This window comes from Megalobrama amblycephala, linkage group LG1, assembly GCF_018812025.1.
Source record: "Megalobrama amblycephala isolate DHTTF-2021 linkage group LG1, ASM1881202v1, whole genome shotgun sequence".
Classification (NCBI taxonomy): domain Eukaryota; kingdom Metazoa; phylum Chordata; class Actinopteri; order Cypriniformes; family Xenocyprididae; genus Megalobrama; species Megalobrama amblycephala.
Window position 1 is genome coordinate 64875471 of NC_063044.1, and position 18780 is coordinate 64894250.

At 37.1% G+C, this 18780-nt stretch overlaps 1 protein-coding gene across 1 annotated transcript; it reads right to left on the minus strand.

Annotated features, from left to right (window-relative positions):
• Positions 1-651: 651 nt before the first annotated feature.
• On the minus strand, positions 652-18780 carry LOC125279723 (apolipoprotein B-100-like). Its single transcript, XM_048209708.1, has 26 exons — positions 18592-18780; positions 18286-18324; positions 17578-17690; positions 17325-17470; positions 16847-16991; positions 15943-16095; positions 15741-15865; positions 15546-15631; positions 14998-15448; positions 14463-14580; positions 14231-14377; positions 13910-14121; positions 13565-13793; positions 12224-12403; positions 11910-12113; positions 11567-11731; positions 8892-9097; positions 8564-8737; positions 8336-8466; positions 8001-8202; positions 7708-7880; positions 7414-7589; positions 7203-7318; positions 6727-7100; positions 2191-6608; positions 652-2029 (listed from the first exon to the last, which is right to left on the minus strand). Exons 1-26 carry the CDS (start codon positions 18644-18646, stop codon positions 866-868), a joined length of 9702 nt encoding a protein of 3233 aa, XP_048065665.1. The 5' UTR covers positions 18647-18780; the 3' UTR covers positions 652-865.

Below are 18780 nucleotides of genomic sequence, written 5' to 3' on the forward strand. Positions count from 1 at the left end.
CATGTAACCATGGTTCCCTGAGAACAGGGAACGAGACTCTGCGTTGCCCTGCCATGCTTCGGGATGCCTGCTGAACAGTCCCTCAAAGACGAAAAGGTGTTGACTGCTTCCTCAGGCGCTCCCTTTATACATCACGGTTCACTCCGTATGACATCATAGGCTGTCGCCGGCCAATAGGATTGGAGTGTTGTGATTCTTGGCATTTCGAACACCTGTCACGAGTGACGGTTCCCCAGTGCGATTGAACGCAGAGTCTCGTTCCCTGTTCTCAGGGAACCATGGTTATATGCGTAACCTGAGACGTTTTCTTACATTTCGATTTTTAATATTTCTAATATTTCTTTCTTTATTATTATTCAGTGTATCAGTTTACTATCAGACTAGAATCTGAGGAATTTCTGATCAGTGTTACCCTGTCTCCTACATTTAAATGAAGTGTATCTTAAATCTTGTCTGTGTTTTCCCCTGCTGTATTTAGTGGCACACAGTGGTGAGTTTATGGTCAACCTATGAAATACAGAAAATGAAGATGTACATAGTACAAAAGAATGAATAAAGAAAACAATAACTGTATATAAGAAAATGCAATGCAAGTGTGTTAAAGTATAAGTGGACATCAGTAGTTGATTATATACAACACAGAACACCTTATGCAGTACAAATGTTTTTTATTGATACTTTACCATCATTGCTTATTAAATAAAATAAGAGAGATTATAACATTCCGCTATTTACTTTAAAGAACACTATTCTAAATTAATCATTTACAAAACAAAAAGAGAGAACCAAAGCAACATAGGGTAAATATTTTGAGGGCATAACACTTTTAATGAAGCAATCTTGATCATTTCTCTTGTTTAAGAGTTTAGCTAATTAGTGTCTTGATACAAGGATAAGAAATCATTCTACTGAAGAAATCCCATATGAATGGAAGAGGAATGTCAATGTCCATCGCTGTGTCACTTACTCTGACATAAAACTGGATGTTCTTGATGGCATCTTTGAGGGTCTCAGTAATTTGGTTCATGAGAACTTCCAGCCGGTTTATTATAGATTCAACCCAAGCTTGGATGTCTTCAATCAGTTGCTCAATGGTCATCTCAGCAAAAATGTCCTGGGCCTTGGCTTTGACAGTTTTATAGTAGTCTTTAATAATTGTCCTGGACTTCTCAGCTTGCTTATTTATTTCATTAAGGATACTGGAATTGACAGCATCAGAAAAGACTTTAGAGATCCAGGATGAAAGCTTGTCGAGGTTTTGAAATTTGATCGTGTTAAGGAGCTCCTCTGCTTTCTCCACACTTAATTTCAGGATTTCAGACAGCTTCTGCACAATGGTTTCAAAGCTAACATCTCTTAGACCCTTCACAATGGTGATCATTTGGCTTTGGATCTTCTGAAATGCAACATGGAAGTCATCCAACATATCTCTTCCAGTGATAATATGGGTAGACCCAGGAATTGTGACTTCTACTTCTCTAATATGTTCAATGACAGCTTTAGTATATGAGGTAAAGATCTCTGGCACCCTTGTGATGGCCTCCTCAATGACATCAAAAATGAAGACACTGATTTTATTGTAGACCTCAAGTCCAGAGAGTTTCTCAAAGTGTCCAGGAAGCTGGAACTGGGTGTCCCTCATAAATGAAATGGCTGCTTCCAGCAGGGCTTGAATATTCTTCTGGTATGCTCTTAGGATCATTACAATGTTGTCTGAAATCTTACTGCTGATTCCTGCGAGGTCAGCAGCAGCAATCTTTTCAGCTGCTCTCTTGTACATGACTTTACCTTGATCCTTGATGTGATCAATGGTACTCTCTAGCTTCTCATACTTCTTGCTGATGCCATTGTAAACTGCAGTAATGTAATATGTTATTGTGTCTTTCAAATCCTTTAATGAAGCAACTTTCTCCTTCAGCCACAAAAGAATCTGACTAGGGAGCTCCTGGTTCCACTGTGTCTGGAAGCTCAGTCTGTTAGACTTCTTTATCACAAAGTCAACCTTCAGAATGTCCACATTATCCTCAGACTGTAATAAAGAAACAGAAAATATTATAATCATGTCAACTTGTAATAGAACGTTACAAAGTATTATTAAGGTATCAACAATTGATTGATACGTAAGATACACTAAATGTATTTTGTAATGTATGTAATTATAATATTCTAAAATGATAAACAAATTCTTACTGGGTTTGCACCAAAAAGTCTTCCTGTATGGTGGGATAAGTTCTTGCTCTGTAGCTGAAGACCAAGGAGTCCAGCAGATGGGGAAGATACAGAGACAGTAAAACCTTCTTCTGAATTTCCAGTGAATTTGTGGTAAAGCATAAATTTCACATCTGGCAGATTTACTTTGGCAGTATTTGAAATAACAGCCTTTGAGACTCCTGTGTTGGCTTCAAGAAGTCCATTATAGTTGTTCTCAAAATATGTATGCTCCACAATCAGATTGGTAAACAATTTCATCCCTGACTTCATGTTAAAGGTGGCAGAGCCACTGGTTTTGCCATTAAAAACACCAAACTCAGACGTAGCCTGAGTTTCAAACTGGGCAGCAAGTTCATCCTGATTAAGGATCTTAGCCTTGGTATTCATGGTGATCATAGCAGTTTTCACAGAAAAGTCATAGGTCAGGTCTCCCATGACAGGGATCATAATTGATTTCTTTATACTGGGAAGAGGGATCTTGGCCAAATAAGGACATTCGTATATATCAGATGAGATTTTGGCAGTTGCAAAAATGGGTATTTTAATTTTCCCAATAACAGAATTGAGGACTGGCTGAATGTTGAACATCTCATTGTTCTTCACATACTTAAGCTTTGCATCCATATCAAAAGTCTGCTGAGGTGTGATCAAGATTGTTTTAAGGCCTGTGTCCTCCCATAAAGAAAATTTCTCTACATACGGTGTTTCCTTGTTGATGAATGGGATAGTCAATTTAGGAATGTTAATTGGCAAGGTCAGCACATTAAAGTCAGCCTCACCATTGACTGATGCAGAGATCTGAATTTCCTTCTCGCCATTAGCCATACTCATATAATGAGAGTATTTATATTGATTGAACCTAGCAAGAACGGTCCAGCTGGCCTGTTGCCCAGAGGGACTCAGAGTTAATGTCATATCGTTTTGCAAATCAACTTTACTGGACAACTTAAAGGGAAGCATCAGCTTTGTGTTTTTCTTGTTCTTGGTGTCAAAGATAATTTCAAAAGGCACAGCCTTGAAGTTAATTGAATTGGTAATGGTGCCTTCAACCTTGCCAATCAGTTCAGCATCATGAAACCCACTCAGCTCAAAAATTAGTTGCTTCAAACAAATCTGCCCTTTCACTGCTGCAATGCTTCTCTTGATGAAGGGAGTTTCTGTCTCTGAATGCACATTAAACTTAATCTGAGTCAAACCACTGGACTCCGCATCCACTTTCTGCTTCATCTTGAGAAGACTACTCTCAGTATAACCATCAAAGATGAGTTTTATGGACTCCACATTCATCACAGTCTCCAAGTTACTCTTATGAGTTCCTTCATCAGAATAATCAAGGATAGTGTATTTTCCTTTGGCATCATTTCCAAGGGTGAGAGTGAATATGCCAGATTCCAGCTGAGCAGCAGCTTTTTGGGTCATTGTAGCTTCACTGAAGATGTTGGCCACTGGCATGTTTACACCGTGGTTGTAAGAGGTCTCCAAAGTACATGAGAAGCCATTCTCTGTGCTCAGAAATGCATTGTTCACTAAGTCAGCAGTGTATGGTTCTGTGGTTGCCTTAGCTGTGGTCTTGGAAGATACCTGGGCAAAAACACCATTGATGGACATTATTCCATGGTGATCAAGAGAGAAAGCCATGTGATTGGCTTTCACTGTCTCAGTCAGGGACAGCTCTTTTATTTTAGGGATGTTAAGGTGAGCAGTGGCATCAAAAGTATAGGCCAGGAGATCAATGGGAGTCTGAAACTGAGAATTCAGGTTAGCAGTGATCTTGTCTGTTGAGTTCTTGAGTTCAGCATTGGCCTTCAGAGTGTGCTCGGAGGATTTTATCTCAATCTCACCGTGCAGCATTCCAAAGCAGGGGACTCTAATTAGGTCAGTGGCTATCTGCTTTACTTCAGCAGCCAAAGTGTGAAAATCATAAGCAATCATTTCATTGATTTTGGTATTTACTTTGGTATTTAGTTGTTTTGTCAGCTCATTAATGTGTCTGAAGATTCTTTCAAATACTGGTTTTATGTCAAGAGAGTTTAGGTAATTTGCAGCTGATTGCATTGTTTCCCTTAGCTCGTATTGTTTCATTAAATCCACAGCATCATCAATGATTTTCTCAACCATTGCCTCAATCTCATATTCTGCCAAAAACTTGTCAATTTTGCTGAAGATTTCATTTATCTTGATGATAATGCCAGTTCTTTGGTCCAAACTGTCGATCAAGTTCCTTACAGATTGCAGATTTTTGCCCATTTCCGTTACTACAGCTGTCATGTAGGAGGCGAAAAGTCTCACATCATCCAAGAACATATCTACATCAAAATTTTCAATTACCTGTGAAAGTTCAGTTCCTTTGGTGTTAAGAGTGGCTGTAATATCATATTTATCATCAATGCCATGAAGCAGTTCAATGCTACGATCTTTCATGGTGAGCATTGAACTTTTAACCTCCCTTATGAGAACAGGCAGCTTCTCAATGAAAGGCAGGTAAATAAAATCACTGTTCTTCTCATATTGCAGAGCACTTGTGATGGCAAATTCCTGATTATCATTTACTTTGTTCAAGAGGTTGGTGGACAAGGTGCCTTTCAGTGCAATACCTATGTTCTTTGGAGTGTTGAAGATTTCCAGGGAGTGGTCAAAGGCATGGTCATTCAGTGTAGATTTCATATTCATGTTAAAATTTTGCTGCTGAGGGGTTATAGCGCTGGTTATTTTATGCTCTAAGTTAGTTTCAATCGAGTTTCCATTGTTCAACTGGTGAGAGGTTGAGGCCTTGCATTCATGCTTGTGTGAGTAAGACTTAGATTCAGCTTGAATGAGCAGCATGCTTTTCACCTGGCCACTGTGTTTTCCATACAGGTTGAGCACTCCATCAGAGCTGAAGGAGCTCACAACATTCATACTAAAAGGTTCTGCTTTAGTGAGGATGTTGCTCTCCAGTCGGAGAGAGGGAGAGATGAAGCGCACCTCATTGTTGAACTTTGTGGAAAATCCAACAATCTCAAACGCAGAGTTCTGAGTCATTTGAGTGCCCAAGAGTTTTCCATTGGTGCTGCACTTTGCAGTGGCTGTCTGGTCAACATAGGTAATCTCATATGTATGTCTCAGTTCCTCTTCACCAAATGCCCCTTTCAGATTTCCAGTAACTTCCATTTTGTAGGGCTCTGCCATCATCTGGGCATCACTGTTAAAGTTGACACCAATGACTTTAAGTTCATTTTTGACATTTAAAGATGCTATAAAATCATGTAAGTCCACTGCAATGTTGTGCTTGTAGAAGTTGTTCTCATTCAGAAAGTTGTCAGACTTAGAGCTGATGACCAGAGATTTGAGGTTAAGTATCAGAGAGTCTGTGTTTTCTATTTTCATCTCCTGATGTGATGCAATCAAGTTGTTAGAGAGGTTCAGGCCATCTTCATTCAATTTGAAATGTATCCTGTTTCTAGTGATAACGTTGAAAATGTCACCCTCATACATACTTTTTAGGTATACCTCTGAACTTGCAAGTCTTCCCTCAACTTTGAGTTCAGCACTGTTCTCGTGGACTGTTCCCTTGGTAGAGACAGACATTGTAGCACCAGTGGTTGTAATGCCACCATGGAAAATGTTTTCAAAGGTCAGTGAGCTGGCCTGAGCAGTGGTGGTACAGCTAGTGGTCAGGCCATCTTTGGTGAATGACAGGGTGCCCTTGTTGGAGGCATGGTTGGCAGTGAAGCTGATAGTGGTCTCAGTATTGAGCTCCAGTCCCTGGGTGTTCAGCGATCCGGCAAGCTGGGAGAAACCTCGGTTTGTGTCTTCATCAGCCTGAGACTCAATCCTGAGAGTGACTTCCTTCATTGTTGCAGTGAAGTCTACCTGGTTTTGAAGCTTTCGCTTATTAGCTTTGGTGACAGAATCAGACTTAATGGTTAACTGAGCTTCTTTCAGTTCAATGTTGAACTTGGTGGTGTGCTGGACTGGGTCATTCACTATGTCAGTGTTTGACTCAAATGAAAGTTCTCCATTGGCCGCTGCAGCTTTCATCTTGTTTACAATTTGGAGAATGGGACATCTGACTCTGAAAGTGGATTCAGCTTTTGCCTCTCTGGTTTTGGGTTGAAGTATAAAGGTTTGGGTAGCAGTGGTGCTAGCTGACATTGATCCTACTTTTAGTGATCCATCTAAACTTCCATCACCTGTGATTTCAGAAGAGACTAAAGCCTGGGTTGTGTACATCATGGACATCTGCATACCCAGAGGGCTGAAGGCTTCAATCTTGTACTTTCCTGTTGTTTTCACTGCATCTGTGATTTGGGCTGTTTCCATTAGGCTGAAATTTGCATCTAAAAGCTTATGCTTCAGGTAAGAAATTATGTCGAACTTCACAGTGTCCTCTGAGATGCGAGCAGTTTGTGCAGTTCCTGTATGTAACAGATGTGGAAATTACAGAAATTACAGAAAAAATATAAAATCTAAAAAATCATGTAAACTAAAACTAAAATCATGTATCATGTATACTGAATGTATGCATGTGTTTACCTTCCACAGTAAAGGCAAGAAGTTCCAAAGGGCTGTTAGCAACAACTTTGTAGCCTGCAATGTAGCTGGACTCATTGACAGTGTTGTTGCCACCAGAGAAAACCGCCTCTATATCATAAAAGTTAGTGCTCACTTTTGCAGATACCTCTACCATTCCTAGAAGAGGTATTGAGAGATCATAGCTGGAGGGGATGGAGAAGGCGGGTAGACTGAACTGTTTAGAGGGCAGCATTAGACCAATTTGAGGCATAGTTAGGTCAGGGGTGGCCATGGTGGGAGGGATTTTCAGGTCCTCAGATGTCTTTCCACCAAGAGGCAAAGGAATGGTGAAAGTGATACGATCTTTGTTGAACTTGTATTTGAACATGCTCTCACTGTAAAGAGAATAAAAATTATTTGGAAGTGAGTGGACATGCACCTTTGTAGTTGGATTGTTTAGATAAAAAAAAAAAAAAACTAGCTAGCATTAATCTTACGTGTTCATGAACACCCTCTCAGGCATAGATGGAATAACCAACTCAGGAATGTTCTCTCTTAGTGTCTGAAGGTAGGGCACATCAGAAGCAATCTTATCCATCCAAATGTGGTAAGCCTATAAAATTAATGAACACACTGGTATGAAAATCATAAAATGTTTTATGTATGTATTGAATACTGTTTCAAATTGAAATTTCATATCAATCATACCTCCCAGAGTTTTGCATAAATGTGACGGAGCTTCATGTCAGTCTTGACAATTTTATGTTCCATGATGTCATCAAAGACCTGATCCAGGTGACTCTGAAGAGGTGTTGCATTAGGCATCAGCTTCTGTATCTCAGACTCTATGTCAGACTTCATCTCCATCTTCATCTCATCTTTAGCTGTTATATAAGCAAGAAAAATATTTACTCATTGATGATTGATTAATTTAATACAATAAAGATTTTAAATGAATAATTAAGGGTTTGCAAAAACAGTGATAAGAAAAGGATCCAATACCATATTGGAAGGTAATCCTCTGCACAGAGTTGGTCTCTGGGAGCTTGATGTTACTCTTGAGTTCCAAGGTCAAATCTTCAACACAGTTCAGAGTGGCAGTAAGAGTACCCTCAGTGTTAAGTGAAGGCACAATCAACTGAGCTTCCAGCAAACCATCTTTCATGGTCTCAAGCCTGTTATTAGCAGAAATAAATAAGAAATAAATATATTTTGATAATAAGAATAATAAAGGATCTTCTTTAATAAGAATTTTGGTTGTCCATCGACAAAAAGTTATCTGTATCTATACTTACTTTGCACGACCAATGAGAGAAAACTGGTGAATATTTTTGTTGGAGATATCAATGGTGATCTTCTTTCCCTTGGCAATGCTGTCAGTGACACCAACTTTGATTCCAGCCTCAATATCATAGTCTGGAATCGCAATGCTGGTGGTGAGAATATTCTTGTTCCTGTTGTACTTAATAGTAGCAGATGCCTCTGTGTGCTTATCACCTTATGATTAGAAAAGAAAAATTAATTAACCTAAAACCCATTAAAAATCTCCACATTTGAACAGTTTAGAGATGTGGTTTATTTAATCTAGTGAATTTAAAATTTAAAATTCACTGTGGTTAATTATACATGCCTTCTGCTTTCAAAATCATTTTCAGAGAATCAACTTTCTGGCGGCCTTCCTTGCCCTCATTCAAGAGTTCGTAGGCAATAGTTGCAGTGTACTCAGTGATGTCACCGGTGGGCTGGATACCCAAAACAAAACTGTGGGAAAGTAATAATTTTAGTATAACGGGAGTTGAAAAAGGAAGTAGATGAATTATTAAGTATGTTATTTGCATGGGAAAAGTTTGATTCTTACTTGGACTCTCCATTGAGAGGAAAGTATGGAGAATTTCTTTCAGCTCTAGAGTTAAGTATGGTGGTGCAGTAATTGATCCCAGAGATAAGGGGGCTGCAGTGCACTCTGGCAGTCCTGTCGCCTGTGTCAGGAACAAGTGTGACCGTGGTTTTGGACACCATCACCAGCTTGTTGCTATTTGTGAAAAAATGACAAGAGGTTTCCTATTATGTCTTTGTAAAACAGCTGACTCTACCAGATTTGTTGAAAGCTGATGCTATTTTTTTCTGTATATTTTCTTTATTTGTATAAAGAGTATACATTTAAAATAAAGCATTATAAAAGCTACCTGACTCTGAAGATTTCGGTAGTACCCTTAGGTGCCGGGATAGACAGCTTTATTTGACCATCGCCTTTAGTGATTTTGGCATTAAAAGAGCTTTCATGGAACATATTAGTGTGCATTTCCACAGCAGAGACAACAAACTTGGGGATATGGACTCCCATACGGGTGACAAATTCTACTGCCATGGAAGGTGAAAAGGACAGTTCATGCTGTGAAAAGAAAAGGGAAACATTTGTAATGCTAATAAACAGACAGTAATAAGATGAAGCATAATTTGTAGCATTTTTTATACATTAACCATAGGGGTGTGACGAGACAGGTAGCTCACGAGACAAGATGAGACTCGAGTTCACGAGAACGAGACGAGACAAAATTTTACACACTTTTTTTAAGAAATCCTCAATGGCGAAATACATGACTAGAAAAAATATTCTGCAGGTGCATTTGAAATGTTTTAACTAATCATCTTGTAATGAATGTCATTTCAGTTTTACTTTCTGAGTATGAATTATCATATGCAGTAAAAGACAACAATACTCAAATACTGTAAAAGGTTTTGCCACTAACTCAACTGACTGGCTTCTCTTCTGTATGATTTCAGTCTCTTCAGGCCTTACTGTACATGATTTATGAGCTTCTACAACAGGCACGTGCACACATAGACAAAAAAGGGGCTTGAGCACCTGCCCTTTTTCTTCCTCGAGAGAAAGTGCCCTTTTTTCTGGGGTGTTTTTTTTTTTAAATAAATGAATATATATTCCTGTTTGCGCACAGCTTCCCTGTCAAACAAATATATTTACTGAATAAAACAAATTAAAAAATACTATATCATGTCGGCTTTGTCGAGTTCAGCAGCCCTCCCTCCGTGACACGCCAATCATTCCCGCATGTGCGCACGCCCCGCCCCACCTCATGTTTGCTGCTGGCTGAAAACTTGTGACAACTATTCCTGGGAAAATACAACTGCTGTCTGGTGATGAGAGGCGAAAAACATAAAAGCCCCAGATGGATCCATCCCATGCATTTCTTTCAGGTAGACTAGGCTATGCTCACAAACCTGAAAGTTTTGTTTGATGACCAAAGCATTTCTATCAAAAAAAAAATTATTAATATAATGGCCGATTATTATAATTTAACTAATAATATATTTTTAATTATGGTGGTTGGGTTTAATCATGGATTTGATCGTGCTGTGCTATGTAACAACAAAAATCAGCACGCTTTTGGCGCCCTCTGCAAGCATTTGTTATAATATATAATGTAATTATAACATTTCAGGGGAAAAACTCTTGATGTGTTTAAATATGCAGATTAGCTTGCTTTGGTTAATTTAAAATAAATCTACAGATGCAAACAGACAGATGGTAGTAAGCTTAAAACAAACACCATCTAAATGTGTAGGGTTAGGGTTAAGTTCTTTCCATTAGAGTAAAAGAAGACATTAAAGCAAAAATAGACCAAAATCTTAAAATTGTCCACTACATGAAAGAAGTATTCCAATAACCAAAAGAATTAAAACAATTTATTGATTTGTGCAAAATAAACAAATTATTAGTGAAACTATGTCGCTCTCCACGGTGCAGTAATTTATTCTAAATATATAGCTACTTGAAAGTTGCTGTTGCCTTCTCTTGTGATAAACCTAGTGAATACTAAAGAAGATCAAGGTCTCTGTGTGAACTGATTATTTTGTAGAAATCTGTGGAGTATAAAACAATTGCGTGAGTGTAAGGGAAGTCAGAGTTGTCTTAATATATTTAAGGGTTAATTATTTTTTTAAATAAATAATTATGAGAAGTGCCCTTTTTTCACTTGAGTCCCTGCCCCCCAAAATGTCTGTGCACGGCCCTGTTCTACAACATAGAAATAAAAACAGTATAAGTAAAAATGGTAACACTTTACAATAAAGTCTCATTTATTAACATTAATGTATTAACCAACATCAACTAACAATGAGCAATATATTTGCTACAGTATTTATTAATCTTTGTTTATGTTAGTTAATAAAAAATAGTCATTTGTTGTTAGTTCATGATAGTTTCTGGTGTGCAGTTTCTGGTGTGCATTTCATGACAGTGCATTAACTAATGTTAACAAATGAAACCTTACTGTTTGTACTTAATAAGATTAAGAGAAAACTGTTATTAATTTTTATGGTAACACTTTACAATAAGTGCAACCATAATCGCACTCTCTCAATATTCAAAATGCAAATAAGACCAAATTTTTCGTTGATACAGACCTAAGAGATGGTTACAACTACACTGCCCAGCCTAAAATAACTTTCATATTAAGAGATATTTGCATGCATCAGTGAGCCGCTTTCAAAATGCGGGGTATTGAAATCGCGTTTGAATGTGCGCTTGCGTATACTTTCACTTTCGCGATTGCGCGTACTCTGTAAATATGGAGCGTTGGCAACCGTTATCCAACTGAATTAAATGTTTTTTTATTTAAATACAAAGCAAAACGACAGTGGAGGCGTAATGTAAAGGTAGCGGTGGTATATTCTTTCCTAATCATCCTAACCACTCTGTCAAGGCAACATCATGAGACTACTTGACGAGAAATCTCGTCACATTTTAGTATCGCAAGATCGCGTGACACGAGATCTCGTCACACCCCTAATTAACCATATAGCTATTGAACAAATAGTAATCAGGGGTAATATTTATTACCCTGCCAGGCTCCATGCGCAGACCACCCTCAACACCAGGTGCAAAAGTCCCAGACAGAGCAAACTTCAGGGGGAATCCAGAGGCAGTTGGAAGGAAGAACTCATTATCCATAAAGATGTAGTGAGCAAAGATGCTTTGATCTCCAGACATTAATACCTTTGTAATCTATTGAAACAAGAATAATATGTATGATTTTGTACCACCTTTTGTTGCGTTTGTAGCACCTGAAAAGCAACCATTCTTAAAGTTTCACAAAGCAAATCTTGACAATATGTTGTCCACTATATGAACTAATACAGACATATGATATGTATGTAAAATGCAACATATTGTATATACATACCCAAGCAGGTGAGTACTTGAGGGCCTGAATATATGTGGCCATCCTATCAACAATAGCTGACAGTTCATTGGTACTCTTGATGTATCCCAATTCATTCCCCATGATCCTTAAGTAAGCCATGGCCTCTGGGGAGTCCTGGTTGTACAGGTCCTTTGCAAGCTTGTTAAAATTGCGCACCATCTCCCTTATAATGTTCTCAGAAACCTGTCAAAGAGAAGGTCCTGATATTATCTAGCCTTTGACACATGCAGCAAAAACTCAATCACGTAAATAATCACATTGTTAGGATTGGAATAAGCAATGGATATTAGTACCTGTCTCTTAGTTTTTTCTGTTCTCAGAGGGTCAACCCATTCTTGCAGAACCTCATTGATTTTGTTTGGCATTTTGTCCCCAACCCAGTACATTGCCTTGGAAATTGTATCAGGGAAGAAGCCATTGCTTCCAAAGAGAGTCTCAACAGTTGGCTCAAATCCTTTGCCATCCATGCCAAACTTGGTGACCAAAAAATAATAATAATTTTAAATTCTAAAATTTACATCCAGGTAACACTTTATAATAACTGCACACTATGAAGCATTAGTTAAGCATTAGTTAATAGTTAATTAATCACTTATAAAGCATTAATAGACATTAGTAAGTCGTTTATAAATACAGCTATAATTGCTTTATTCTTGATTTATAAACATATCTATAATGTGTTTAATAATTGTATTTTCATACTTTATTAATTATCAATTTATCATTTCTAAATTAAGTATTACATTATTTACAAACCAGTTGTTTACGAGTTGTCAGTAGTTCATTTAGGAAGTGTAAGTAAATGATTAATAAATTATTTAAACATTCATTTATACATCTTATTATTTAGACACATAGTAATAGTTACTTAGTGTGTTAGTAAATGTTTTATTAACACATTCCTACTGTAATTCATGATTAATTCAGATAATTATAAAACATTTAGAAGCAGTCAGTTAACTATTTTTGTGAGCTCATCTAAAGTGAGGACTGTTTATGCTTTGTAAAGCTTTTATAAATGAGATTTAAAGGTTCAGTGATCTTCTGCACTGCTGTTCTTTAATGTTTTAAAGTTAGTACTGAGGTAGTTTTGACACTGGGAATATGTTTTAATAAAGAATTTAATAACACACTAAGTAACTAATACTATATGTCTAAATAATAAGATGCATAAATGTACATTTAAATATTTTATTAATCATTTACTTACACTTCCTAAATGACCTTATGAACCACTGACAACTCCTAAATAACTGGTTTGTGAATAATGTAATACATAATTTAGAAATTATATATTGATCATTAATAAAGTATGAAAATACAATTATTAAACTCATTATAGATATGATTAGAAATCAAGAACAAAGCATTTATATCTGTATTTATAAACGGCTTACTAATGTCTATTATTGTTTTATAAATGATGAATTGACTATTTACTAATGCTTAACTAATGCTTCATAGCATGAGATTCTAAAGTGTTACCCATCCATATGCAACAAGTACAAAAACAACAACAACAACAACAAATCAAAAATAGGTACAAACAATTACTAATACTTATTAGTAAAACATATAACAATAGAGTTTCACAATTAACTAATTACAAGTACATAACGCAAGAAGATTCCTACCTCCATAAATTCAAGGTTGTAACTGAAGGCTTTTAGGGTTGTCTCAAGCATAACCTCTCTGGGCAGCTGGCTGCTGGGATCAAAGATGATGCTTCCCTGCGTGCTGGAGCCCATGACATCCTTTCCTGGCATAAATATGTCCATCTTATAGTTACGGGAAAGCAGAGTGTAGTTTGAGTGGGTAAGCACCTCATCATCCTGCATGACCTCAACTATCCTTTTGCCCAACCTGGGAAGGAAAAAGGATTGTGTTAAGAAAAGGATAAAGGGCAAATTGAAATGGTAGACAGCAGATGTTATGTTTTGAATGCAGTCTAAATAAAGCTAACAAACTGAGTAACATACTCTTGAATTTCAGGATCCCTGGAATGAATAATGTTGTAGACATGAGAAGCCACAAAGGACTTGACTTGCACATTCTGGTCCTGGGTAAGGATCTTCTTCACAACCTCCAGGTCGCTTGACTCTGGCTTTTTCATCAAGAGAAGATATGCAGCAAGTCTCTTCTGAACAGCACCTTTGGCATAAAGGGCCACTCTCTGAATGTTGGAACGGACCTGAGCATAAAAAAGATTGAAGTGTGAAGTTGGTTAGTCTTAGTATGTTAGTTCCACACAATTGGTTCTTAAGAAATATAAATAGTTGAACAAATCCAGCAATACTTACCTCAGGAGTCACAGACATACGTCTAAAAGCCTGGATGGCAGACATCTGGACGGATAGGGTGGTGGCAGGCTGTCTCATGCACTTAAGCAGAGTGGTCTTAATGTTGGGATCAGCTGCTTCCATAGCCTCGCCCATGTTTCCAATCACCTAAAGAGAGCAGGTTATAATAAAATAAGATAATTTGTTTTCCCAGAGTGAAAATGTCCAGGAATATAGATGTTCAAACACACACCCTTAAGGTCAAGTAGGTCAGATCTTTCTCGCCAGCACAGTCAGCACCAAGGATGGAGGTAATGAAGTTATACACCTCAAGAATCTCAGAAGTGAGCTGGCCCTCAGTTTGGAAGTGCCTGAAGGGATGTATTATACATTGTCAGTTACAGTGGACACATCCTGACAGAAACATTTTGGATTGTTGAAAGAAGCAGTATAGCTGGTCACCAGCATATGTTGTATTTTAGATTCTGGTGTACAGATGTTCCCATCCAGCTTAATTAAGTAGCTTATAGTGCATGATTACTTCACTAGACTACTTCACTACTGCTTCACTAGAAAGACCATACAGGTAACAATTTTCACCAACTATGTTTTGCAGCTGACATCATGGTGATGCTGGCAACATTTAATTAGAATGAACAAGCCTGGACAAGCATGGAAAATCATGCTTTATGTTGGAAATTCATGTTCTGTGCTGGTCTTTTAAGCAGGGAAGTGAAAGATTTGATAATAATGTAAATTGTCTAGAAAAGGAAAAAGAGTTTACTTACCGCCTTACAGCATTGCTGAGAGCATACATTATTGGCTTGCTCTGCTTGGTGTGGGCAATCTCCAATATGTCTTTCACCAAGAGGCCAGTAGGGCTGTGCATCATTCCTAGAGCATAGACAGCAGCATCTACTTCGATGGCATCAGTGTCAAAGGTCTTCAGGATACTGAACATGGCACTACCACACTCTGGGGTGCCACACTGAGTCAAAGCCTGCCAGGTCAAGAGTTTGTCCTCCTCTACCATCTGAGTAATGGTCTGCTGCAAAACCTCATGCTCAAGTCCACGGAGTTCAGACACCAAACTCTGGAACTTGCTGGCCCTCAGCTGGCGATCTGGTTTTTCATTCATGGATTTCAGCTCCCTGAAGATGAAGAGCAGAGCCTCAGAGGTCTGGATTGGGGCTTTATCCTCTATTGCTTCTAGAGCCAAGTCCTTGGGGTAAGCAGATCCTGTATTGTAGAGAGCAGAATGATACGTGAGTGAAAGGCTACATAGTTAGAATCCAAGATATATTTTCAGATATACAGTGAAACTAGGAATACTCACGGTAATCGAAAACTCTGTCATTGATCTTGCTGGTTTCCTGAAGAGTTAGGATTTGTTTCACAAGAGAAGAGATACCATACTTATTCCTGCAAAGGAAATGAAATACATTTGAATGAATCAGAATATGATGTTCCACTTATGCATGCACATTGCATTAGGAAATGTAGCTAGTGATATGATTTCAGTGTCACTCACTGGTAAGAGAAGGGAAGGAATATGTGCTTCTCTGTGCACGTAGCAGAGGTCATGTGCTTCTTCTGGTTGTCAAACTTATAGTTGCAGGTCTGGGTACTGCCAATCAGCTTGGACAGAGGGTATTGCTGTTGACAAACAAATATAAATTTAAGTACATTATCTTTTTAGGCAGAGGGTATTATAAAAAACCTGATTGTCTCACCAAACCAGTGATGATGGCAATAGGGCTGGTGTGGCTTCTTTGGGTTTTGAAAGTATCACATCCTGACAGGTCCCTAGTGATGGTGACATCAGTGCTCATATCTTCCTTGGTATTGACCTTGACATCAGTGGCACAGATTCCATGGACAGTAACCTAGATGAAGTAAGGAAATCTAAATCAGTGCGAATAAATGTTTGTGCATAAGCTTACAACAAACTTTTACAGATCCCCACTTCATTCACTGTTTGCAATTTTGTTATGACAGGATTCACTCACATATATACAGACAATGTACTCAAGTGATATTCCACTGTTATAAGTAATTATTATTTCCCTCCTCATATTATTTTGATTAATTTACTGTGCCATATGGCCAAAGGTTATGTAAAACTAATATTTTAATTACAATTTTCATTTAATTTTATTACTACTAATAAGTAAAGTCAAACTACTCTAAGATTAAATACAGTAATGGTGTAGTGGAGATTGTGGGCTCTGTTAGAGAAAGGATATTGTTTAATTACTGCCTTTGTTTTATATAAAATTATAATAATAATTGTAATAAGCAAATATGCAAAAGCTAGCCTCAATACTTTTCACCAAATCCTGAGATTACTAATATAATTGTTTTAAACCTGTCATAAAGATATTGATGATGTAGAGATAATGTAATGGATATGATCAAATTATCTCCTAGCACCTACGTACTTAGGTCAAGTACTTTGTTCATTGGAATTTATTATTCCAAATAAGGAAATGCAGTGCTTCTCTGCTTAGCTGTTAAGTGGGTGTCCATAACAACACTTCTTAAATTAAATTAATCTAACAAGTTCAACATATAATAAAAGCAATTAATACCTTTACAGATAAGGACCTTAAGGAAGAAGTAAACATGTTTATGTACCATGTCTTTGCTCTCCTCCTTCTCCATGACAGGCACAATCAGAGCAGAGATGATACCCCTCTTGAAGTTCAAAATGTTGGTTTCATCACCCTCAGGATAGAGTGTCACACCAGTTTCACCCTCAACTACAAACTTCAGTACATTCCTGTTCAAAGAGAATTAATGGCTGTTGAATTACTTGTTGAGTTTCTGGTAAATTTTAAAATCAATTTATTATAAACTGGAGACCAAAGCCTAGTTCACAATGCCTCAACAAACACAAACTTCAATTGTTGTTGGGTCCAAAGGCAACTTTAAAATATTTAAAATGTTACTGTTTGTCTGGGCAGTTTAAACCAGTCTTTCAATGTATAGTTTTGGAGGATTTTTTGTTTTGTTTTGTTTTCCATAGGCTGTTTGTATAATTTAGCTAAACTGGCTGTGCTTATTTTGAATATTTCTGAACTTTAATATTTGAGTCAGTTTCTCTTAAACATACTTTTCCATGGCAGATTGGAAGGCTTGGGCTTCAGCAGCAGGTGAATAGATGGGCGCCCCATTTGCATCTGTTCCAACCACCTCAGTTAGGGAGCACTCACTTGTCTGGAGCTCAAAGCTGCATGCCACAGGCACATCAATTTCGACCTATGAATGGAAGGGTGTTAATAACTTTAAGGAATGAAAAAAAAAAACCCAGAAAGACATACTGAGAAACTGTATAGTTAGATATGATTTCTCAAACTTCGATGTACCTTGCAGGACAATTTGGGGCCGTTCATGAGGGGAGAGGTCCCAGTCACCCTGTTTTGGATTTCTGCTTCATACCGATATGTATATTTTTTGTAGATCTTAAATCTTTTAGATACTGTAAATAAAGTAAATACAAGGACAGTTCAAAAAATTATATATTTGAAACAATAATCACACACTGATAAACAATCATATTTTGGTAACATTTTACAATAAGGTTTGTAAACATTAGTTAACTACATTAGTTAACATGAACTAAGAATGAACAATAATTCTACAGCATGTTCTAGGCTTAGTTATTGTTAATTTCAACCTTTACTAATTCAGATATTGTCTATATATATATATATATATATATATATATATATATATATATATATATATATTAGCAGTTTATCAGATCATTATTTAAAATATTACTTATTATATTGCAATACATTGTATTGTTTTATCTAATCAAGATGAGCAATAAGAAATATGGACTCTGACATCCTGACTAAAGAACTGTCTGTTGTTGATAAAGAGTACATGGTAGGCCAGGTTACAATGGTGATCTCATTTATTGAGGGTTCAAAGTAAGTGACAACAATAGGTACAAGGTCTGGATAAATTATAGGGAACATTAACACATGTGAGTCATAAACAACTCAAATACAAATTCAAATAAAATTTTATCAAAGGATTAGAAATAAAGAAAGAAAAATACTTACAGTGACATCCTGGATGAGAACTGGACTCAATTTCTTGCTCTGGTGAGAAAGTCATTATGTAATTACATTAAACATTAAAAGATAATGTATTTAGAAATTTTTAAAGAATTAAAAAAAAAAAAAAAAAATTAAGATGAATTTAACCATTTAAACATCATTAATAAAATTAATAGCCTTGAAAGTATAAAAAATGCTAAAAACAGGATATAGGATACATAGGATGAAGTAAAATTAAAAAAAAAAGAATTTCAGTGCATGTACACTGTATCATTAATGCACCAGAATGCAAAGGAACTTTATACTCACGGGCTATGGCATAGGTGCCAAGCAGCAGCAATAGGTAGAGCTTCATACTCCCCATTCTGGGTCAGAAGAAGCTCAGAAGTCCTGAAACTAAAGCGAGTCTTCCTCCAAATGGAGACTGACGGTGATCCTCTGGCATGCATCTTTTATACTCTGATCTATTCAGTCCACTGTTAATCAAGGGTTGCAACA